We start from the raw sequence: 24,799 nt of genomic DNA, 5'->3' as shown, positions 1-24,799 counted from the left end.
ACAGCATGTGCTTCCCTGCATGCTAACAGCATGAAGCACAACTTGTGCTTCAGGTTATTTTTACCTCTCTTACAATGGGGAATTTAATTTTACTTCATGCCTTTGCTGTTCCTGTGTAAGCTGTTCCTGCCAGCCTGTGTGCTCACAAATACCCAAACACCTCCCCCACTGAAAAGCTGCTCTTTCACTCTCCCTTCTTCCCATGCTACCTGCTATTCTACCTTAAGGTTCTTCTAACTCTTCTAACCATCTTTAAAGCTCCATCTAAGATCAAGCTGTTCCACTATTACACCATAATCACAACATGAAGACTTCAAACATTCTTACTGGGGTTTCACAGCCTGCCTTGACCTCCAATACTTGGACAATCCTCCAGACTCCCTGCTCACACACCCAAGCTGAATGCACACAAGCTTCTCTAGCCTGCTCTCATATACACTCTCAGGTTGCCTTGAGGAGGAAATTGCAGCAACTGCAGGACAACTATTTCAGTGGTACAGCCACAAGCAGCCCTGATAGCCCTGGAGAAAATGGACAGAATGCAGGCCAGGACCCACCCTAAGATCCACAGAGGAAGCAGAACGATGAGGAAGCCATAGGTAAAGCTGCCCAGTGCCACAGAAAGGCAGTGACAGGCTTTGCTACAGCAGCCAGTATCAGCAACTCATCTCTGCAGCAGATTAAAAGGCAACCCTGGAGCAAACACAAAGCCTCAGATGTACAGAGCAGGGCAGGCAACAGCTGCTTCTCTCTCAAATCCCTACAGGCAGTGCAGGGAGGGCTTGGCCCTCTCCCAGCCAGAAGAACTCCTGGAGCACCAGGCATTCCCACAACCAGGAGTCTCAAGTCATGTAATGAAAGCAGAAAATACCACAAAACCCAGTTTCAGTGCAAACCACTCTTTAATTTTCCTCTTTGTACAATAGAGCCAGCCACTTACAAAGTGCTAGTCTAAAAAAACAGGTCTGATTTTACAGTACACACACACACACACCAGCTCAAGCCCATCAGCTCAGAGGCAGCACAGAAAGAAAGAGCTGGGCCACTTTCTCTGCAGTACAACCAAGTCTGTTCAGCATCTGAGTATTGGAGATTTAGCCCCACTGCTGTGTTTCTCAGTGCCAGCACAGGAAGTGTGTGTGTGTGGTGGGGGGAAACAAATCTATTTCAGACTGACTTTTCTTTTAAACATGCCTTTTACTCCCTCCTACCTTTCCTTTCCTCCCTGTTTTGGAATGCCCACATGATTTTCTTCCCGAGTAAAAACAAACCTAATGCAAAATGCTGATCAGAATAATTCAGTGCAGTGCTACAGCTTCAAAACTGCTTTTTGGATGCTCCCCTCAGTAACAAGGTAAAAAAAAAAAAAAATCAGAAATACAGTATTAAGAGTTTCAAAAAATCCCAAACAGCCCCCAAAACAGCAGAAGCAATTCAGCAATTCTGATCTCCAAATTCCTATTTCAATGCCTTAAAAAGCAAAATTCTGCAGAAGAGGATCTGTCACTAGTGTGACAGCTAGAAGCAGCCCTCCCTCCTCTTCCTCCAATCACCCCCTGGTGAAGGAGCTGGGTGGTGCTGCCCACCCTTCCCACTGCTCAGAGTAGAAGACAGCAAGTAGATGGCTGGGATTTTGCTCAGCAGAGGTGCAGGGACAGGCACACAAGCATTTGTTACAGAGCTTGTTGCCAAGCACTGTGGAAGGGGACCAGAGCTGGCATACTTGGAGTTAAATTGATGACTGTTGCCACACTGACCATCAGACTGGGACATGGTCAACAATGAAGCCACAGGGACTGTACAAGGAGAACTGAGTGGCTGTAAGCAATACATTTTGGAGGGAAGAAAAGCGGGGCAGTAGCCTGTCTCAGCTTTTTGTTGCCAATGCACTTGGCCCCAGCCCTCCTGCTTGGTTCATCACCTTGATCTAGATCTTTCCCTTAACAAGATTAAGGCTCTAGATTTTTTCCCATTTCTCACACAGATGACCAGTTCTCTACTGATCTAGGGCTCACAGGAGTCCTCATCCAAGAAGGAAGCTGGACTTAAGTAAGTCTTACAAGGAACACAGAAAGTAAAGGAGGAGATAGAGAAAAGCCTTTGCCAGTTGTGCAGAAAGGATGAAGCAGAACTACTGAACGGCTAAGGCAAAGAAAGACTTTGAAGAGGACTGTCACACCTGCTGCCCCACAGAAGATGACAAGGTTGGGGATGTAAAGGGCAGTGCTCAAGGGAGGGAAAAGGCTGAAAGAGCAGTCAAAAAAAGAAATCACAAGAGAAAAGGCTGAAAACTCAAACAGCCCATTGCATTGGGCTGCCATCATTACAGGTTACAGCTCTGGGGATGCAGTCCTGATTTTTGCCCAAGAAAAAGCTCTAAGGAGTTACATAAATGAGGAAAAAAAGGGTAAAAATGCTGCCACTGCACAAACCATGGTGGAGGCAGAAAAGTGCTTACAGGGCAGCCTGGAAGTGAGAAGTACAGGAGATGGATGGAGGGGACAAGAAATTGCCAACCTATGGATGGTATTTTCTCTGCAGAAGAATGGGAGCCAGAGCAGCTGTGTCCTGCACTGCTGTGTGGATCAGCCTGTACGTGTGCCACACCACAGGCAGGTATGATTCACTGCTAGTGAAGTCTCCTGCATTACAGAATTCAGCATCCACATGAGAAAGGCTGAGTCAGAACTGCCCAGAAAAGCCTCAGTGAAAGGATAAAAGGGAAACGCTTGCTGCTTAGCAAGGGGACCAAGGTAGCACGGCAGAGACTTCAACAGACAGGCCTCATGTACAAAGGTTTGCAGTGAGCTTCCAGAAAGGGTGCAGCAAGCCTCCCTGACACAGGCAGGGCCCAACAGCAACACTGGAGGGTTGGTAGGACGCCCCCTGCCGATTCACAGAATCATACCCATCAGAGTCCTCCACAGGTGTCTGCAAGGCTCAGCTGTGACCTGGCCTCTAGCTCAGGCTGTACTCTCCCAATCTCAGCTAAAACCCTCAGACCAAACCCCACAGCCCCAGCCCAGCCCCGACCCCTGCCTCTAGCCACACAGCTCAACCAGACTTTTGAAAGAACTTTGTTGAAGCTCCAATATATATTATTTTGGCCTCTACAATCCCAAGTGTCAGCATCTATTCCTGTCTCTCCGGTGCTATTCTGCAACCTCCAGCACTAGATTTTCTGCTTTGAATCCTACAAAGTGAAGAAAAATTTTCTGATGCCTCAGGCATGGCTTTAGAAGAGCAACTCCTAAGATGGTGGCCAAGTGCTGGAGGTGATGTTTAGTTGGTATCCATGCCGTCACACTCTTCTTGGGAAGGAGACGGGGCGGGATGCTCCTCACTGTTTCGGCGCTGATAAAACAGCACGTATGCAGCTTTTGTCTACCAAACAAAGAGAAAACCACCTGAAACCACCCACACAGCTTGGCTGGAAGTGTAACACCCAGAGCAGGGAACCACACTTTCAGCCATTAGCCTCAGGCCAAATACTCACCACTATTTGGTCTTCCGAAGCCACCGATACGCTGCTGTCATCAAAGCAGTACCACTTGTCATTGACTTTGTTCTTTGCGTAGGCAGCGTCTGTCAGGAGAGGTAACCACAGCTCAGCTCTCCAGGGAAGACACACAGGTAACACCACGCCAGCTGTGCTGCACTAGTGATGCTCAAGACTCAAACTGAGCACATGGGAGGGCAGGAGCTAACTGACATTAACCACCCCGAACTTTGTTCACCAACATACACATCTTCCAGAACACACAAGATGGTCCAACTTGTCCCATGTCCCAAAGGCATCCTGGCCTGCATTAGGAACAGTGTGGCCACCAGGAGCAGGGAAGTCATTGTGCCCCTGTACTCTGCATTGGTTAGGCTGCACCTTGAGTATTGTGTCCAGTTCTGGGACCCTCAGTTTAAGGACATTGAAACACTTGAAGGTGTCCAGAGAAGGGCAACAAGGCTGGGGAGAGGCCTTGAGCACAGCCCTATGAGGAGAGGCTGAGGGAGCTGGGGTTGTTTAGCCTGGAGAAGAGGAGGCTCAGGGGTGACCTCATTGCCCTCTACAACTACCTGAAAGGCAGTTGTAGCCAGGAAGGGGTTGGTCTCTTCTCCCAGGCAACCAGCACCAGAACAAGAGGACACAGTCTCAAGCTGCACCAGGGGAGGTTAGACTCGAGGTGAGGAGAAAGTTCTTCACCGAGCGAGTCATTCGTCATTGGAATGTGCTGCCCAGGGAGGTGGTGGAGTCACCGTCCCTGGAGGCATTCAAGAGGGGATTGAACGTGGCACTTGGTGCCATGGTTTAGATACTGTGTCATGAGGTCTGTGGTGACAGGTTGGACTCGATGATCCTCGAGGTCTCTTCCAACCTTAGTTATACTGTGATGTACCAGACATACCAAGAGGTGTGTCAAGTAGCCAAGCCACAGGATAAAAAAGACTTAGGAAAAACATTACAGTGTTTTGTTCACCCCCCCTGCAGCCACAGCTTTCCCAAACACACAGTTTAAGACTCAGCATTTTCACAGGAAAGAGAAGTTTTCTGCTGCTGATGGAGTTGCAAATGAAGTGAGCCTCCTCCTTGCTAGACAGCATGGCTGCAGGGTGCTGATCTCCAGCACAGAGATCTTTTATCAGCAACAGAGCAGCGCATGAGCCCAGTTTCAATTCTCCCTGGATGGGAACTGGACTGCACCCCAGGAAACTCTCCCCTGAGCAGGGACACCTTTCAGTGCTAAGAAATTATTAGTTGTTTAGCTTAAATAAGCAAGTTTTAAATAAAATGAATGTCTTTGGCTGCCATGTCATATTTATGGGTTAAAGCAGCAAGTTTGTAGTCAAACTGCATACAGTCAGAAAGGTGCTTGTACCCACAACTTCCTTTGCTCACTCTGCTCCTTTATGATTTTTCTAGAGGAGTTCTTGGACCAGCTACAGCTCAGGCCTTTACCTCCTTTGGAGTTCACACCAAACTGCTGCTGGTGTGGTTAAGGGGGTTGAGTGCCTCTGTGACAGATGGATCTCATCCTACTGCTTGTGAGCATCCTCACTCAAGAATGAAGTTGGACTAAAGTCCTGGAAAGTCTCTTCCAACTAACACTTCTGTGACTATAACCTCCAATCTCAAAGCTTGCCTCCACTCATAAATTCCCAATTCTACATACTCTAATGACTACCACCCAAGGTCCCACAGGCATCAGTCAGACCTTGGGCAACTACAAACTACAAAAACTGCCCAGCTGCTCTGCAAGTCCTAACAGGAAGGCCGTTACCTTCCAATATGCATACACAACACAGAGAAGGTTCACACGAGACACCCTTGGTAAGGGCTGCTGCAGGTCTCCCAACACACAGCGCCCTCCAATGTGCCCTCTGCCTACATTTCCTTGCACAAACAACACACAGAAGCAGTTACTCACAGTGGCCTCCTCCCATGCCTCCATAGTGATTGGAAACCGCAATGAGGTCATACACATATGAGCCTGCTCTTGGGTCACAGACAAACTCGGACATGTTTAAACCCCTGGAAGGAAATCCACGAGGATTAGAAGCCCAGTAACCACCACCACCTAAAAACTTGTGCATGATACCAGTGAAGGTCTGCAGGCAGGCAGCACTGGTGGAGAAGCACTGCAGTCTGCTGCTCAATGGCCAGATGTCATTACTCTCAAGACCAGACGTGTTACCTCTCCCACACAGGCAAGTCCTGGCAAACACAAGAGCTGCCGAAAGATTTAGAGGGAAGTGTTGAGTAAAAGAGCATCCCTGTGCAGGCATGAAAAGTGACACAGGCTTAGTAAGGAATATGCTTCATCCTGCAGCAGGGTGCTGACAAGCAGAAACAGAGGAATGAGGTTGTCATCTTGCACTTGTGCAATCCTCGGTACTACACGTGCAGCTCTGCCCAAAGAGTTTGCTCAATTTGCTCTACAGGTTCTCTTGGTTCAGCAGAATCACATGGGTTTAACCCAATTTCAGAAGAAACAGTAGCTGCTAATAACTAGTGTTATTTGAGACACATAGAACTGATTAAGAGTAACAAACAAAAAGCCCCAAAGAAACCACCAACTCCATTCACACTTGCTGTCTTACAGTTCAAACCCAGAAACAGAGCTGTTCCAGTTACAACTTGACAAAGTGCACCCAACAGTAATATCAAAAGTGGATTTTTCTCTTGACCAGCTTCTTCAAGCTCTTCCAAGCTTGAGAGAAGAATCCTACCTGATAGGGAATTCCACAACAGTGTCAAGCTTATCCCTCCAGTATCTGCTGTATGAGAAACGCTTCAAATGCACAACCAAAATCCGGGGCAAAGACCACAAGTCAAACTTCTTTGTGGCCTGTTGATGTTTCTTACAGTTAGGGCAGTACCTGATAATGAGAGTAACAAACAAGGAAATGAATAACAACAATGAAAGAAAAGCTTCTGGCCTTCCATTAAACAGTACAGCACAGGCAGTACAGGCCCTGCCTTACAGAGGGGATTCTGGTTGTAAAATATGCAGGTGAGCACACTTCCTCTGAGGCTTCCAAACTGCAACTTGCTTCCACTTTATAGCCAAAATAGCATCTAATCAGAAATTAAATAACCATCTACTGCACTACAGATTTTCTAGCACAGCTAACAACCACCTCTGGTCACACAGCAATCATATCTTAGTCATTTAGGATCTGTTGTACCTAGACCCCCCCCAAACTAGGGATATTTTTGTAGAGTCAGGAGGCAGTCTAAGGTAGCCATATGCTTTCACTCTTTTTTAGCACAACTGTTTCCTCCAAAACTGTTTGGAGAGAGAAATATGCTGGGGAGTTAAACCCAGCCTGATCTCTGGAAGCTACATGCCCAGTGCCTCTTTCATTTTTTTAAATAAAGGCAGGAAACTCACATCTGCTGTTAACCCACATCTGCAGCCTGCTGAGTCAACAACTAACAGAACTGACAGACTTCAGACTGCAGATTAAGACAAAAGGCCAGACCTGAGAAACCATCAGAATCCTAGGAGAAACGATGTGGACTCAAACAGTTACAGCCTTTGACAACAAACGTGGCAGGCAGGGGCTCTTACCATGGGTCATGCTCTCCAAGTGTTTCCATAGTTGTGAAGAGCTCTATACAGTCTCTCAGGGCCACCACAGCTGCCTTCTTTTGGGTTTGCAACATACTTCCATGTTTTTCAAATGCCTAGTGGAGGAGATGCATGGCTTTGTTATGTCCCACATCCTTGACATCACGAAAAGGGACATGCTCACCTCCATCATGCTGCCCATTTCTACTCCCTCCTTCCCCACTTCGACAATCATCTCATGCTTCCAGCCACTCCTCTCTTGTGTTAGAGAGTCAGTAACAGAAAGGACATTCCTCCTTACTTTCTACTTGGTTTTGTGAATGTAGTTTCAGGTTTCTTTGGAGTTTTGGGGATTTGTTTGTTGAGTAGACGAAGAACTAGACTACTCAGCTTTGAAATTAAAGCATCTGTTTTTCAGAACACAGTGGAAACAGAGGAGCAGCTGCTGATCTACAGACCTTATTCACAAAAGATTAAGTAAATACATCTCATCCTGGTGACTTGTTCAGCATCTTTGTGGGTGCCATGGACAGTGGCACTGAGTGCACCCTCAGCAAGTTTGCTGATGACACCAAGCTGTGTGGTGCAGCAGACACGCTGGAGGGAAGGGAGGCCATCCAGAGGGACCTTGACAGGCTGGAGAGGTGGGCACAAGCCAACCTCATGAGGTTCAACATGATCAAGTGCAGGGTCCTGCAGCTGGGTCAAGGCAATCCCAGGCACAAATCCAGGCTGGGCAGTGACTGGCTGGAAAGCAGCCCTGAGGAGAGAGACTTGGGGGTGCTGGTGGACAAAAAGCTCAACATGAGCTCTCAATGTGCACTTGCAGCCTGCAAAGCCAATCAGATCCTGGGCTGCATCAGGAGAAGTGTGGCCAGCAGGTCGAGGGAGGTGATCCTCCCCCTCTGCTCAGCCCTGGTGAGACCCCACCTGGAGTACTGTGTCCAGTTCTGGAGCCCCTATTACAAGAGGGATGTGGAGGTGCTGGAAGGTGTCCAGAGAAGGGCCACAAGGATGATCAGAGGGCTGGAGCACCTCTCCTATGAGGACAGACTGAAGGAGTTGGGGCTGTTCAGTCTGCAGAAGAGAAGGCTCCAAGGTGACCTAAGTGTGGCCTTCCAGTATCTCAAGGGGGCCTACAGGAAGGCTGGGGAAGGACTTCTCAGGATCTCAGGTAGTGATAGGACTAGGGGGAATGGAATGAAGCTGGAGGTGGGGAGATTCAGGCTGGAGGTGAGGAGGAGGTTCTTCACCATGAGAGTGGTGAAGCGCTGGAATGGGTTGTCCAGGGAGGTGGTTGAGGCCCCGTCCCTGGAGGTGTTTAAGACCAGGCTGGCTGAGGCTCTGGCCAGCCTGATGTAGTGTGGGGTGTCCCTGCCCATGGCAGGGGGGTTGGAACTAGATGATCCTTGTGGTCCCTTCCAACCCAGACTGATACTATGACTCCAGCACCATTTGCTGTGATCTTTTAAGTACCATGAAAGTCTACAAAGATTACTTATAAAAAACACACATTACAACCTGTGCCTCCTGTACATCAAACAGTAGCTTCCGTGCGTTGGAATCCCAGTCAACGGCAAGAGCAGAGAAAGCTACAAGAAAGAAGAAATGTTTATGGCAAAGGTGTAAGGAGAAGGAAGGGGAAAAAAACCAACATTAAAAGTAAGAAAATAATTACCATTCAGTTTTAGGACTTTTCCTTCTACAATGGAGCTTATCTCAGAAGTCCCAGAGGAATTCACCAGGCTAAAGGTAAAATGCTGCTTCTTGCAAGGCTGCGTCTCTCTTACTGACTCAACCTGCATACAACCCTCGGAGTGGCAGGGATCAACTTCAGCCACCTTCTCCCTGCCTTCCTGCGCACCATCCTGATGCTCCATCTCTTCGATGTCACCTTGAAATATTTAAAACAAGCACAATAATAGAGAGCTTCAGTGAAAGTTTAGACTGATGCTTCACACGGGCAGCTGTTTGCACGAGCCTGTTACGGCACACAGCGATTGCTCAGAAAGTAAGGCAAAGGCATGCAGAAAACCAAATCTGTGCCTGCTAACCGCTACAGCTGAAGCCGGAGCTTCACCTTTAGCAGATGCCAGGTAATGTGCTGGGTTTTATCAGCCATGATGGGGAGTGCTCAGTTTACAGTATGCTAACAATCACAGTATCACAGTATAACTAAGGTTGGAAGAGACCTCAAGGATCATCGAGTCCAACCTGTCACCACAGACCTTATGACTAGACCATGGCACCAAGTGCCACGTCCAATCTCCTCTTGAACGCCTCCAGGGATGGTGACTCCACCACCTCCCTGGGCAGCCCATTCCAATGACTAACGACTCTCTCCGTGATGAACTTTCTCCTCACCTCGAGCTTAAACTTCCCCTGGTGCAGCTTGAGACTGTGTCCCCTTGTTCTGGTGCTGGTTGCTAGAGAGAAGAGACCAACCCCTTCCCAGCTACAACCATCTTTCAGGTAGTTGTAGAGGGCAATGAGGTCACCCCTGAGCCTCCTCTTCTCCAGGCTAAACAATCCCAGCTCCCTCAGCCTCTCCTCATAGGGCTTGTGTTCAAGGCCTCTCCCCAGCCTTGCTGCCCTTCTATGGACACCTTCAAGTGTTTTGATGTCCTTCTTAAACTGAGGGGCCCCGAACTGGACACAGTACTCAAGGTGCGGCCTAACCAGTGCAGAGTACAGGGGCACAATGACTTCCCTGCTCCTGCTGGCCACACCTTGCAGTAGTGTAACTGCATGACTGTGAAAGAACAATCTGCTAGACCTTGAGCCAAATACACATGGCACAAATCAAATGCTAATAAAAAGCTTTAAGTGCTGAAAAGCTTCCAGCGGATTGTGAGAGGACTTCACCTTCAACCACACCACTGGAGCCGTTGCAGGTTCCTTTGTCTCGGCAGGGTGTAGAGGATTCTTCAGCCAAAGGGAGTTTCACATAGCGGCTAGCAAGAGGGGAGATGTTTATCACACAGTCATACTGCAGCCATACACCAACACGACAGTGCCCCGCACCATCAGCAGCTCTTTCTGCCCCAACCCCCTCAGCAAACCAGAGCCCATCCTGCACAGCACCAGCTACAGGCCAGGAGCTCTCAGAATGAGACACACAATAACGATTTGTTAAGTCTCTGTTTTCAGTGCTCCTTCCAAGTTTCATTGCCAGTAGATACGAAATGCAATAATAAATAACAGTGGTCCCACCTGAGAGCCCTGAAAACACAGCCTGAATTTGGTTCTGCTGCACAACACCAAGCACACTGCTTCCCTTACGAGTGCCACCAGCATTACCACACAGCCCACTTTTGCAGAGCCCAAAAAGCCCAAGACCTTGGTATGTCTCTCAGGCCTCTAGACACTTAATGCAACAAATCCTGGCTTACACGCCCCACACAACGCAGAAGTTCTTCCTTCTCACAAGGATGCAGCAATCCCATTACAGTAAATCCAAATAAGCAGCCCCTGGGACTTTGCATAGACTGCAGAGGTACAGACACAACTCACCTGATCTGCTTCAAAACCACACCGTACAAGTGCTCCACAGTGAGTTTGTGTTTGGGCACGGATATTAAGAGTGGTTGACCAAAGAGGACAGTGCCTGCAGTGTTGCTGTATTGTCTCACTATCTTCTCCCGGAAGTATACACAGAGAGTCACATCCTCTGAGCCATCCTCTCTTGTCTTGAGAACTTCATACCTGTTTGAAAGACAGGTGTTTCCACAGGTTATTTCCACTGCCAAGAAGCACAGCAGCTAGAACCATTATGAGCTCAGTCCAACAAGTCTCTCCACCAGGTCCTCAGAAGGACAAAAAGGGCTGTACTCTGTCTTCACGCTACAGAGCGGTTTTCTGAGCATGTCCCATGGCTCACAATGTACCAACTGCCAAGCTAAGGAAAAGCAAAATGGCACAAGATACATCCCTACTGCCACTCACCTCTCAAGATACTACCCTGACAACTATGTGTTGCTTCAGTCAGATCACAGCATCAGTGAAAAATTACTAAACACACTTTGAAATCCCTCTGACAGTGTTTGTCTCCTCTGGATAAAAATTGGGTCTTGGATTCTCCCAACCTCCTGTACAGTTAATAGCCATCACTCTTATCAGCCAATGTTTCAGAAAACCAAGAGTTTGGAAACATCTGCTTCACAGAAAAATCCAAAGCCAGTCAAAAAGAAAAAACACGAGGAAAACATTCTGGAAAAAAGAAATCAAACAGCTCTGGAGAGCAGTGAGGAGAACGAGACAGCTTGTGCTACTGGATGAGACAGCAAATGAGATATTTGCAGATGTCTGAGTCCAACACTATTACATTGTTTGCTCCAGGACTATCCATTACAAAAGATTCATTTTCAGGAACATCAAGTCACACTGCTCTGTAATTTGGTGAGCCAACTGTCTCAGACTTATCTTAAAACTGAAAGAGAGAGAAAGATTTTTATGAAAGATGTCACTATGCATAACAATGAGGACCACAATCTTCTCTTGCATGAGAAAGTCACTTCCCTGCTCTCAAGGGCCAAGAAACTTTTTATATCATTGCTGTGTTCAAAATGCCCTTGTAGATCAGGAAAGAAAACCAATTTCAGAACTGTATTTCTCCTCCATCTTACTTAAACCAAAAGGGATTCCAGCTTGGCATTTGCACTGAATCAGTAGAGTACATGAGAAAAATTATCCTTCCAGAGTCCCAGCCCAGCCCACCAAGCATGTGAGAGAACAGTTAGCATAAGACAGTCCAATGCAAATGGCTGTTGAGGTTTTCTAAGCTGTCAGTGCTATTCAGCTGGACATCAGCACTAGCTACAGTCCACACCAAGTTTCCTGAGAAACAGCACCACAGAGAGGTGAATCATTTCACTTCACACTGTATAAATAACCAATGACCATATGCAGCTACAGAATAACATCTACACTTATCTCTAGGTCACACAAGACTGCTTTTAGCTGGCCTCATACAACACAGATCAGTTCATGACACGCACATGTTCCTCCACATTCTTTGACGGTCTCTCAGACCACCCGCCCTGTGCTCTGCCAGCAGCAGTTAATGCAACCCCATTGTGGTGGTGAGAGAAAGTTCAGCTCTCCCCCCCACACACATAAAGAAACCACAGCTAACTCAGTTGGAGAAGCAGTAAATGGGTAAGCTATATTTACAAGCAGGATGAGATGCAGTGAATATATAGACAATATACAGTATTTACAATAGATACAGAAATATACAGCAAAGAACGTACACACAGAAACCCTTTCCCTCCTCCGAGGAGAGGGCTTTCCCCCCCCCAACTATACCCCCTTCTGCCCCTTCCTCCCTTTTTTCCAAAAAAGGGTTAGAGAGAGGAAATTCTGTTAGCTCAAAGCATGTGCAAGAATTAATTTCTCATCTGGTTAGCTCAGTTAGTTCAAGGTCAACTCCATCCAGCACAGAGGAAAGACAGCAGCTGTTCAGGCAGACTGGAACAGAGAGGCAGACTGAACTGACTGAGATTCAAACTGAAGTAAAGCTAAAATTTAAAGTTGCATTCTACCAATCTAGCAATGAAATTCCTTTAGACTTATCTTTGTTTTCATTATTACACCAAAGCATTCAGCCAGAGTGCTCCAGTAACTGTCTGTTTCTCAAAGGCACAGCCTCAAACGGTCACACCCATTTATACTCCACCTGTAGTCCTGCCTAAGCGACGGAACAGATGGGACAGAAAGAAAAAGCTTAGCACGACTCTCACACAAGTGAAAAAAGCTCAGTACTATTCATGCACAAATGTCATTCATCACAAACAGCAGCACGTTGCACCCCCTGTAAGACTGCAAAAGAACGTCTCACACACTGCTCACTGAGACATAATCAGTTTGTGCCCCTCTACTCACTCCACCTCAGAACAGCTTTTGCATGCTAGTATTAGAGGAAGACATAGCAAAATGAAGAGCTCTCTTTATAGAATAGAATAGACGAGACCAGACCAGACCTGGTTGGAAGAGACCTTCAAGATCATCGCATCCAACCTATCATCCAACACCACCTAACCAACTAAACCATGCAACCAAGCACCCTGTCAAGTCTCCTCCTGAACACCTCCAGTGATGGTGACTCCACCACCTCCCCAGGCAGCCCATTCCAATGGGCAATCACTCTCTCTGTGTAGAACTTCCTCCTGACCTCCAGCCTGAACTTCCCCTGGTGCAGCCTGAGACTATGTCCTCTTGTTCTGGTGCTGGCTGCCTGGGAGAAGAGACCAACCTCCGCCTGTCTACAACCTCCCTTCAGGGAGTTGTAGACAGCAATAAGGTCACCCCTGAGTCTCCTCTTCTCCAGGCTAAGCAACCCCAGCTCCCTCAGCCTCTCCTCATAGGGCTGTGTTCCAAACCCCTCACCAACTTCGTTGCCCTTCTCTGGACACCCTCCAGCAAGTCAACCTCCTTCCTAAACTGAGGGGCCCAGAACTGGACACAGGACTCAAGGTGTGGCCTAACCAGTGCAGTGTACAGGGGCAGAATGACCTCCCTGCTCCTGCTGGCCACACTGTTCTTGATGCAGGCCAGGATGCCATTGGCCCTCCTGGCCACCTGGGCACACTGCAGGCTCATGTTCAGCCTACCATCGACCAGCACCCCCAGGTCCCTCTCTGCCTGGCTGCTCTCCAGCCACTCTGTCCCCAGCCTGTAGCACTGCATAGGGTTGCTGTGGCCAATGTGCAGAACCCAGCACTTGGATGTGTTCAATCTCATGCCCTTGGACTCTGCCCATCTGTCCAGCCTGTCAAGGTCCCTCTGCAGAGCCTCTCTACCCTCCAGCAGATCAACTCCTGCCCCCAGCTTGGTGTCATCCACAAATTTACTGAATCTCTTGAGCACCAGCCATCCCCTATTACCAAAAAAAAACCCAACAAACCCACACACAAAACCCCCACAAACAACAAACTATAACCAAGCAAAGAACAAAAAGAACCACAAACCAAAATTAAATTAAAAACAAAAGGTAAAGTACTTTTTGGTTTAAGGAAGGCTACAGAGCCAATACTGCAATTCTGCATCTTACAGCTTAACCAAAATAACAGAAAATAAAGATGATGCCACACCAGACTACACAACATAGTCTTACAAGTCAGAGTCATGAGCTCAGCTGCTACCGCACTGCTGAATATTGGCTGGTCGCCTTTACAATGCACAACGCTGAAATTTGTCTGAAACTTGGTAAGCAAAAGGCTAGGACTTGACCAGTCTTCATCAGCATCACGAAGGTCTGTGCTTGTAATTCAGAGAGGAGGCAGTGAACAGTGAATTAGGTAGCTTTTGTTGCCTTGCAAACTAAATTTGAATGAGTGCACAGGAGCACGAGAAGCTACAGAAAGCCAAGGCAAAGCTACGTGAAAGGGCACTGAAAGCAAAAACTACCCTGAGATAAAGACCAAGCTAATATCCTTGTTGTACATTATTGTCACTTTCCCTCCCAAGTGCTGGGATGAATGGTATCACAGTATCACAGTATCACTTAGGTTGGAAAGGACCTCGAGGATCATCGAGTCCAACCTATCAACACAGACCCCATGACTAGACCATGGCACCAAGTGCCACGTCCAATCTCCCCTTGAACGCCTCCAGGGTCGATGACTCAACCGCCTCCCTGGCCAACCCCTTCCAATGCTGAATTACTCGCTCGGTGAAGAACTTCCTCCTCACCTCAAGTCTAAACCTCCCCTGGCACAGCTTGAGACTGTGTCCCCTTGTTCTGGTGCTGGTTGCCTGGGAGAAGAGGCCAATTCCTTCCTGGCTACAACCACCCTTCAGGTAGTTGTAGAGGGCAATGAGGTCACCTCTGAGCCTCCTCTTCTCCAGGCTAAACAATCCCAGCTCCCTCAGCCTCTCCTCATAGGGCTTGTGTTCAAGGCCTCTCCCCAGCCTTGTTGCCCTTCTCTGGACACGCTCAAGTGTTTCGATGTCCTTAAACTGAGGGGCCCAGAACTGGACACAGGACTCAAGGTGCGGCCTAACCAAAGCAGAGTACAGGGGCACAATGACCTCCCTGCTCCTGCTGGCCACACTATTCCTAATGCAGGCCAGGATGCTATTGGCCCTCCTGGCTACCTGGGCATACTGTTGGCTCATATTCAGGTGGCTGTCGATCAGCACACCCAGGTCCCTGTCTGGTCTTAATTCCAGCTCAAAAATACTGTGCAGATCACAAGCCAGTCCACAGCAACAACCAAGCAAAGAAGTACATTTTGAAAGAGAACAGAAGGGTAGGAAAAAATGCTACTGCAGAAGCTGACAAACAGATCCACTTGAAGAGGATCACTACTGCACACCAACCCACAGATGCTGCTGTCAAGTTATAACTGGTGCAGAAGCTGACAGTAAGAATGGAGGACTGAAAAAGACCTGGGTGAAAGTAGAATAGAATAGAATAGACCAGACCATCCCAGACCAGGTTGGAAGAGACCTTCAAGATCATCGCGTCCAACCTATCACCCTACACCACCTAATCAACTAACCCATGGCACCAAGCACCCTGTCAAGTCTCCTCCTGAACACCTCCAGTGACGGCGACTCCACCACCTCCCCGGGCAGCCCATTCCAATGGGCAATCACTCTCTCTGTGTAAAACTTCCTCCTGACCTCCAGCCTGAACTTCCCCTGGTGCAGCCTGAGACTGTGTCCTCTTGTTCTGGTGCTGGCTGCCTGGGAGAAGAGACCAACCTCTGCCTGTTTACAACCCCCCTTCAGGTAGTTGTAGGCAGCAATAAGGTCACCCCTGAGTCTCCTCTTCTCCAGGCTAAGCAGCCCCAGCTCCCTCAGTCTCTCCTCATAGGGCTTGTGTTCCAAGCCCCTCACTAACTATAACTAACTAACTAACTAAAATGCTGCACATATTCTGATCTCTTGTAAAAAGTGGAAATATTCCTGATCTGTTTGCTTGCCAGAACACAACCAAGTAAACTAGGAGATAGGAAACTGCAAATGAAACTTTTTCACGTTAACAGCTCATTTGCCCTACAGAAGGCTGGTCATGGGAATTCACCAGTCTAACAGAGCAGCAAGATTAAAATGGATGAGGGAATTCAATCAGCAAGATTTTTAGAGAGCTTGAAAAAAACCCAGAAGCTCATTTTAGCAGGAGCACAAGCCCTCATTTCAAACAAGAAAACACAAGTTTCAGCGAGTGAGAAGAAACTTCCTCATCAGTCTGCTACAAGATCTTATGCAGCTCAAACACTCCCTACAAAACTACTGGACTAGCCAGTTTGCTAACCTGCTAACAGTCACTCAGTAACTGTTGTAGTCACACCAACAAAGCTGACATTCCTGCAGCCAGTCATGGTTTTGCAAAACCACAAACTCATCTAAGTGTAAGACACAGCCTGCTGTAAGAGAAAGCAGAAAACACAGTACAGATGGCAAACTAAAGGTATTTTTCTCAGATATGCACACTTTTATAGGTTAAAGGTGACCTGCAAATCAATTTGTGAAACTTTTATCAAGGCAAACAATACATATTGTATTTTATGCCCCATTAGCCAGGCTAAGAGAACAGGGGTCTCTAGTTTATCCATCAAAAGATTTTTTTTCTTCTTAGGCCTTAAGAACTAAGAAGAAATACTGAGAGTGATACCCTTGAAATGGGCTGTGGAATTTGTTTTTCAAGTAGTACTTACCTGACCCCTTGTAGGCCGGCTCCAAGCTCCAGCAGGATCCCTGAATGATGTGATATCACCTATATGGTGCATGTGTGGGTGTTACATTGGAGCGGGAGCCGGAGGTCCTAGTGGGGCTGGACTTCACAGAACCTAAGAAAAAGAAATAGTAAGCATTTTGGTTATGTGCTGAATGCTGTCCTCTGCTTAGCCTGGAGAATGAGAGCATTCAGCACAAACACTGAACCAACGTTGCCAAATTGATTTGCAGACCACCTTTACATAAGGACCTTCTGATCAGCTTGCCACAGTCACAGAAACAACATGCCTCGAGGGGAACGTTTACAACGCTGTGCGAAGCAGGCTAGTTCCGCTGTTCTTTGGCTGCACGTCGTGCCAGAGACCTTGTTCAAGCCTTATCCCAAATTCTTCCATTTCTGTAAGCATCAAACCTCTGACACTAAAAATTCACAAATGCTGTATCAGGACTGCACTACTTTCCAAGCCTGTCCTGATGAGAGAGAGAGATGAGTGCAAAGCTTTGTGAAAGAACAGGCTTGGGAGAATTCCAGCCCCAAATTCCCCTCCCCTTTCAGGTGATCTGGAGAAGAAGAGGTGGAGTTCTACCCTGTTACACAAAAAGGAGCCAGGTTCATTTTGGGATGCATCTGAGAGTTACTTGAAACTCACATAAATATCAAGAAGCCCAGGAACATTCACATGTCTTCTTTTTGAAGGTTTACTGTGACAGGGCACAACTGGAAAGAAAAGAACCAATGAGCTAGAAACCAAGCTGCTGAGAGGGACAATAGATCTTAGCTATCCAGGGCAAATTTTATTTAGGTTTTCCAAATGGCTCTCCAATCAGCTTCAATTCCAAACACCTCCCAAGAGCCAGCGTCACCCACCACTTTAGTGGGGCATGAAAATTCACAACACACATCTTTAGATGTCCAAGGTGTCCTGCAAAAATCACAGAAGGCTGAACATGTCTTCCCTCCTGATGATGAAAGCAAGAAAATAGTATCACTTCTCCAATCACTGAAATCAAGTTCAAAGTCTCTCCATCTTGGGTACTGCACTTTCATCAACAGTACAGCCTGAGCTACAGTGTCTGTGCCCACAGACTCTGTCCTCTGTCAAGCAAATGTGAGAGAAACAATAAAGCACATTCCAGCTACACTACTCCTACTGCCACATATTCTGGGAGTTTCTGCTCACTGGCATTTACAGCTGGAGAAAGCATTTAATGGAAATCAATATTCTGCTCAGCAACCAACCAATAGAGAGGCCTAAATCAAAGGCTGAGACTTAACAGCCATGGGTGTCAAAGGCAAGACAACCATACAAGAAGTACAAGTGGGTTTGAGTTTGGGGTCTGTTTGGGTTTTTTGTTTGTTTCAATCACATCCCTGGTGGAGCAGAGATCTCCTACAGTATTAGAGCCTTCCTTGAACTTTGAGTTGAGACTAGCTGGCTGGCACAGAGTCCTCTAAAACCACAAGTATGTCAAACCAACAGGGGCACTGCTGTCACATGCACACCTAGGTTTGGTTGCAGCTTCCAGCACACAAGCCTGAAGAAACACTGCAAGAGACTGACCAGTTGAATTTTACAGTCCTGAGACAATTTAAGCTGATGCTAAGACACACCCAAAGGTAAGAACTGCCAGTTTCGGTTAACACAAGATGCCAAAGCTTCAGAATCGATGAACTAACTGATTTCTGTTACAGAAGATACCCAGGTGATCACAGGCAGAAAATCTGCTGGACTCTGAGCAAAGTCCTGTTTAGAAGGAAGCAGTGGGATCAAGGAACAAACAAACAATTTGAGGGCAGCTGCTCATGAAATCAGAGCCCAGGGGCTTTGTAGCTCCCCCTGCCACTGAACAGGCATTCTTTGCATTCTCAGGCTCTAGCAAACCACCAGAGACAATCACTAACACAACCTTGATTAGCTTCTGCCAGTGGAAGGGAGGAGTACTTTTAAAGTGAGAAAACTGTTACACCAATACAATGATTTAAGTTCTAGCATGAGGCACGGAAGGCTGATGTCTTCAGTTTATCACAGCTTCCCTCATAACGCTCGCAGTGTAACTACCAAGAAGGAATAAATGACAAGACTGTGAACATCACAGTATCACAGTATAACTAAGGTTGGAAGAGACCTCGAGGATCATTGAGTCCAACCTATCAACACAGACCCCATGACTAGACCATGGCACCAAGTGCCACGTCCAATCCCCTCTTGAACACCTCCAGGGATGGTGACTCCACCACCTCCCTGGGCAGCACATTCCAATGACGAACGACTCGCTCGGTGAAGAACTTTCTCCTCACCTCGAGTCTAAACCTCCCCTGGCACAGCTTGAGACTGTGTCCTCTTGTTCTGATGCTGGTTGCCTAGGAGAAGAGACCAACCCCTTCCAGGCTACAACCACCTTTCAGGTAGTTGTAGAGGGCAATAAGGTCACCCCTGAGCCTCCTCTTCTCCAGGCTAAACAATCCCAGCTCCCTCAGCCTCTCCTCATAGGGCTTGTGTTCAAGGCCTCTCCCCAGCCTTGTTGCCCTTCTCTGGACACCTTCAAGTGTTTTGATGTCCTTCTTAAACTGAGGGGCCTAGAACTGGACACAGGACTCAAGGTGCGGCCTAACCAAAGCAGAGCACAGGGGCACAATGACTTCCCTGCTCCTGCTGGCCACACTATTCCTAATGCAGGCCAGGATGCCATTGGCCCTCTTGGCCACCTGGGCACACTGCTGGCTCATGTTTAAGCAGCTGTCGATCAGCACCCCCAGGTCCCTCTCTGTTTGGGAGCTCTCAGCCACTCCGACCCCAGCCTATAGCTCTGCATGGGACTGCCGTGGCCAAAGTGCAGCCCTTGGCATCCCCAAGTTCAAAGACGAGGCAGCAAAATCCTTCAGGAAAACAGCTCAACAATCAACAGGACCCACTGAGAACTTTGCAATTTTCAAATGTACATTTGGGGGATGCACAGATGAGAAAACTATTTCTGCATATATTGTACTGATCTAGCTCTAGTTTTAATTGCTCATGTCTTTGCACTTTGTTTTCTAATCAGTGGAAGAGACTCTGCATGTACCTCCAGTTGCTTATAACAAATAATGAGATGCACACATGACAATGTGCCAACAAGGAAGTCTCATCACTAGGCATTACTGGTTAAGTAAGAACAGATGATCAATATATAAAAGGGGCTGAATCAATAAAACTTGAATTAGGAAAGAGTTCTAACATGTGAGACAGTGACTATCAGGCTAATTTAAATACAAGAGATACTAATTCCAGTAAACAGCCCTCACTAAATACAATTAACTAATGGTGTCTTCAGTCATACCCTAGGTTGTGTATTACATGACAACTTTAAATACATCTAAGTTAATATTTTGTACTTAAAAAAAACCCTACAAAAGGCACCATGACTACTGAACACCCAGCTCCTGTTTGTTTTACCACCTGGTAACTGACATTTCTCACTTAGCTTTGCTGCACTGCGAGCACACCATCCTGACAAGAGGCAGCTGTCCTATTTGATTTGTAATATAAGTAATGCTATTAAAAACCTCATATTCTCTCTCTCTCTCTCTCTTTTTTAAAGAATAGAATTAACCAAGTTGGAAAAGACCTACAAGATCATCAAGTCCAGCCCAACACCATCTAATCAACTAAACCATGGCACCAAGTGCCTAATCCAAGCCCTTCTTAAACACCTCCAGTGATGGTGACTCCACCACCTCCCCAGGCAGCACATTCCAATGGCCAATCACTCTTTCTGTGAAGAACTTCTTACTAACATCCAGCCTAAACCTCCCCTGGCACAGCTTGAGACTGTGTCCTCTTGTTCTGTTGGTGGTTGCCTGGGAGAAGAGACCAATCCCCACCTGGCTACAACCTCCCTTCATCTTTTCTGTAGCTTCTGTTCTCCTAGAGTAAAAACTGGTATGGTTTAGTCTTAGTACACAAAGCAATTCACACAAACCTCAGTAACAATTACACTTGCACACATGGTAGGCAAGCAGCTTCCAGGCAGCTTCTTCCTCTCTCACAAATCAACTGCTATCTTGTCAACCCAACTTAAAGCTTTAGAAAGCCTACTTGGAAGTTTATTTTGTGGCATTATCCAGCATAAATGTAGTGCAAATAAACTTTTGACCAGTTAGCATGATTTATTGAATCTGATTTAGGTTGTTATTTACTTCAGCTGTGACTTTGGGGTGAAAATACTGTCACTGTAAAACATCACATTTACACTTTCTAATAAAAGGCAGCTGTTGCCCTTCATTAATCAATACAAAGATACTTTTCTTTCCAGAACAGAAGAGATAAACATTACTCAATGTAACCACTGACAGACCCCACAGCTACATCAGCAGTCAGAACAAGCAGATCTTTTCCAAGCAGAACATTTTTGTAGATTATGCAGGCAGACAGAGACAACCTTCCCAGTCATAAGAAGCAAATGTTTTCCTGTCACTTCTATCAAGATTTGGCCTTAATTTAAAACTGGAAGGACAAAATGCTTTAGTGAGCACTCACGTCCTCATTGACTTTGGGAACATGAGCAGTTCCTCAACTGCACAATAGTTCAGTTCCTGGTTTTCAGTATCAACTGGAAGCTTATTCTTTAAAGACAAAAGATTCTGAAATACTCAAACTATTTGGAAATGTTTTCTATTCCTCCATTTAACAAACAGCAAACTACCTGTCTAGAATCTAAGAAGGTAAATTATTTTCTGGAGTATCAGAAACTCTTGAAGCTACCAGCAGCAGCAATCTCAACATATGGCCACAAGCTTGCCACATTCTCCAGCATGCATCACACAGCATCTTCAGGAAGCCCTCAGTGTATCATAGTATCAGTCAGGGTTGGAAGGGACCACAAGGATCATCTAGTTCCAACCCCCCTGCCATGGGCAGGGACACCCCACACTAGAGCAGGCTGGCCAGAGCCTCAGTCAGCCTGGGCTTAAACACCTCCAGGGACGGAGCTTCAACCACCTCCCTGGACAACCCATTCCAGGATTTCACCACTCTCATGGGGAAGAACTTCCTCCTCACATCCAGTCTGAATCTCCCCACCTCCAGCTTCAATCCATTCCCCCTAGTCCTATCACTACCTGACATCCTGAGAAGTCCTTCCCCAGCCTTCCTATAGGCCCTCTTCAGATACTGGAAGGCCACAATTAGGTCACCTCAGAGCCTTCTCTTCTGCAGACTGAACAGCCCCAACTCCTTCAGTCTGTCCTCATAGGAGAGGTGCTCCAGCCCTCTGATCATCCTCATGGCCCTTTTCTGGACACCTTCCAGCACCTCCACATCCCTCTTGTAATAGGGGCTTCAGAACTGGACACAGTACTCCAGGTGGGGTCTCACCAGAGCTGAGTAGAGGGGGAGGATCACCTCCCTTGCCCTGCTGGCCACACTTCTCATCTGACATGTTACTGTTGATAACTTCTGCCAGAAATGTACCAGCTTCAGGAGCACTTGAGGAGCTTCTGTTTAATCTGCCCCTGCCCCACCCTTGAGCCACTTTGATGCACATACCAGGGCAGCTGCATGCAGAGTAACACTACACTCCACATCAGATAACAAAACTTGTTTTCACACTGCCCTGTATCCTGACCAAAGTTATCACCTAGCTCCACGGTTAAATCAACCCAGCCGAGGCACAGGAACAAATGCTGAGTGTTACTCAACCAGTGCTGAGGATGAGACAAGCTATGTTTTGAGGCCAAAACCATAAAAAGCAGGAAACTTTAGAAGTCTAAACTAGTTAGGCTAAAAGGAACAAGCTAACCAGAGAGCACAGGAAGAGTCAACAGGGCTGCTCCTGCTCTAGTTTTGGAGAAGAGACTGGGAAAGAAAGCATGCAAAGAAATCAGTATATCCCTAATGCTGCCAGTCTGCAAGAGTCCAATGAAGCACAAGCCTAACAGGGCCAGTCTTAAATGCAAGTGAGTGCCAATCTTCCAAGTTTCTGCCAGTGCCTGCTGGCACTCACAGCCTGCTCACTTCAGGCTCTATAAAAGGGTAAAAAAATCCCTAAAGAATCACTCAAACCAACAGTCCAGAAATCCCAAGTAGAAGGCACACTCTGTCTGCTTCCCCCTTGTACCAATCTTAATCCAGAATTGATGCACTGTCAATCCCTCATTTCAGAGCCTCTTCAGCAGATACAAGAACTTAATAGACAGAGACAGAATTTAAGAGCCTTCATGCTACAACTACCATTTCTTGAATTGTTGCATCAAAGCTCAGAACATCTAAGAACAGACTTTTTATAATGCAACAAGGTAAGTCGATTGTCCATGACAGAATTATGCACTTGCCTTTAAATCAGAAGTTTTGCACTTTATGAACAAGTGTTTCTCTGTTGGTTTTTGAGAATAACCCTGCTTTCAATAAGAGAACACTGGGTTTTAGCTGCAGGTTAGAACAGTGCTTCACATGTAATTTTCCTGGAAGCATTACCTATTAAAAAGAGTTCCTGTAAGCAGCTTTCTACTAATTCTTGCCCTGGTGCCTGGCTACTTGCTCATGACCCACAGTGCTGGGAACAACTTAGAGGGTGTACAGGGAAAAACAGGATTAGCAAAACTTCCTCCTGTTACGTCTCCTCTTCCTTGGAGGGTTATTTTTAACCCAGGACACTTCACTCACTATGACTGTGACTCACAACATCACCTCATTTACAGTTGTGCCTGCACATAAAAGGAAGTGGTGACTACAGAGGAAAAGAGCTCAAGTTCAGCTAATGCCTGCCTCCACCCTGGAGCAGAGCTGATTCACAGCTGTTTTCTGGGGTAGGATATACAACATGTTATGCCTGCAGGAAAACAGGGTTTTATTGTAATTACCACTGCAGCATCACGCTTCTTGTTTGTCCCATGTTCTACTAGCTTTGGAGACAGAAAGAGAGACTTACAAACTAACCCTTTACAATACCCTCACAAAAGGGATTTCACAGAAGCCAAACGTGCTTCCTGGAAATGCTAAGTGGCCACACCTTCAGCCATGACTGAAGAAAACAAGGAGATGACAAGAACTTTCAGAAAAACTCAGACATTACATCTCAGCAATAGGGTCACAACTGACAGCATGACAGAAGAGCCCCAGGCAGTGTCACAGCATCCCACTCGGTGAAAGGTGCAGTACTAGGGGTAAGCGCAGGACCTCACGCGGGCACAACTATGTTATAGAAGTGACATCCTTGCTCTGGAACATTCGCACACAAGGAAGACAGGACTTGTGATGAAGGGCTGAATTTGACCTCATAAGACCCAGGTTTGCAAGCCTCCAAGTTTGGTTTCACACTTCATTTGCAATAATTTTCATTTTCCAGCTGTAGCAGAGCAACACTATTTTTGCTTGCCTCACCAGATCTCACAAGTGAGTGGAGACACCTCTTCCACCAAGCACACACAAAGTATCAAGCACAATCAAATCCTCTGCTTTGATGAAGTCCCTCACAATCACAATTAAGATCCAAATCATAGTATCATAGTACCAGTCAGGGTTGGAAGGGACCACAAGGATCATCTAGTTCCAACCCCCCTGCCAGGGGCAGGGACACCCCACACTAGATAAGGCTGGCCAGAGCCTCAGCCAGCCTGGTCTTAAACACCTCCAGGGACAGGGCCTCAACCACCTCCCTGGACAACCCATTCCAGGGTTTCACCACTTTCATGGTGAAGAACCTCCTCCTCACATCCAGCCAGTGTAACTGTAGTGTAATTGCCAGTCAGAGTCTCACAAGATCCTCCATTCATGGTTAGCTGGGTGCCATTACAACCACGTCAGGTGCGAGGAGCGGCAGAGCACGGCACCTTAGACTTGACACTAGCACCAAAACCAGCTCCAAAGCATTTTGCCGAGTTGGAAGAGTAACCTTGTGCTCACCTAAAAAAATGCCAGTGAAAGTGCAGCTATAATCCAGGCACCTAGAAGGTTTGTAGAAAGTTCCAAACTGCAGAACACAGACCAAACAGAAAGCTCATTATTACCCAGAGCCACAACATCCTTTGTGTTAGGAAAACACCTACACCGCACTGCCTTGATCTGCTACTG

The 24,799-nt window shown here is 46.9% G+C and overlaps 1 protein-coding gene across 3 annotated transcripts in view; it reads right to left on the bottom strand.

Annotated features, from left to right (window-relative positions):
• Positions 1–883: 883 nt before the first annotated feature.
• Positions 884–24,799, bottom strand: part of USP4 (ubiquitin specific peptidase 4) — a 53,203-nt gene continuing 29,287 nt past the window's right edge. For 2 of the 3 annotated variants that reach the window (XM_068157976.1, XM_068157977.1), the window contains 9 exons: positions 10,581–10,772; positions 9,933–10,021; positions 8,746–8,961; positions 8,589–8,659; positions 7,068–7,183; positions 6,223–6,372; positions 5,421–5,524; positions 3,497–3,585; positions 884–3,384 (listed from right to left, as the gene is read on the bottom strand). In XM_068157976.1, coding sequence (XP_068014077.1) covers positions 3,283–3,384; positions 3,497–3,585; positions 5,421–5,524; positions 6,223–6,372; positions 7,068–7,183; positions 8,589–8,659; positions 8,746–8,961; positions 9,933–10,021; positions 10,581–10,772 — 1,129 coding nt within the window. In that variant the 3' untranslated portion in view covers positions 884–3,282. Of the gene's footprint in view, positions 3,385–3,496; positions 3,586–5,420; positions 5,525–6,222; positions 6,373–7,067; positions 7,184–8,588; positions 8,660–8,745; positions 8,962–9,932; positions 10,022–10,580; positions 10,773–16,732; positions 16,865–24,799 lie in introns of those variants that run through there. The other variant, XR_010989685.1, reaches the window with a different exon arrangement.

The sequence above is a fragment of the Melanerpes formicivorus genome, unplaced genomic scaffold, assembly GCF_026170545.1.
Source record: "Melanerpes formicivorus ecotype bairdi unplaced genomic scaffold, bMelFor1.0.p_v2 SCAF_38, whole genome shotgun sequence".
Lineage (NCBI taxonomy): Eukaryota > Metazoa > Chordata > Aves > Piciformes > Picidae > Melanerpes > Melanerpes formicivorus.
This window is presented reverse-complemented; position numbering and strand designations above follow the sequence as displayed.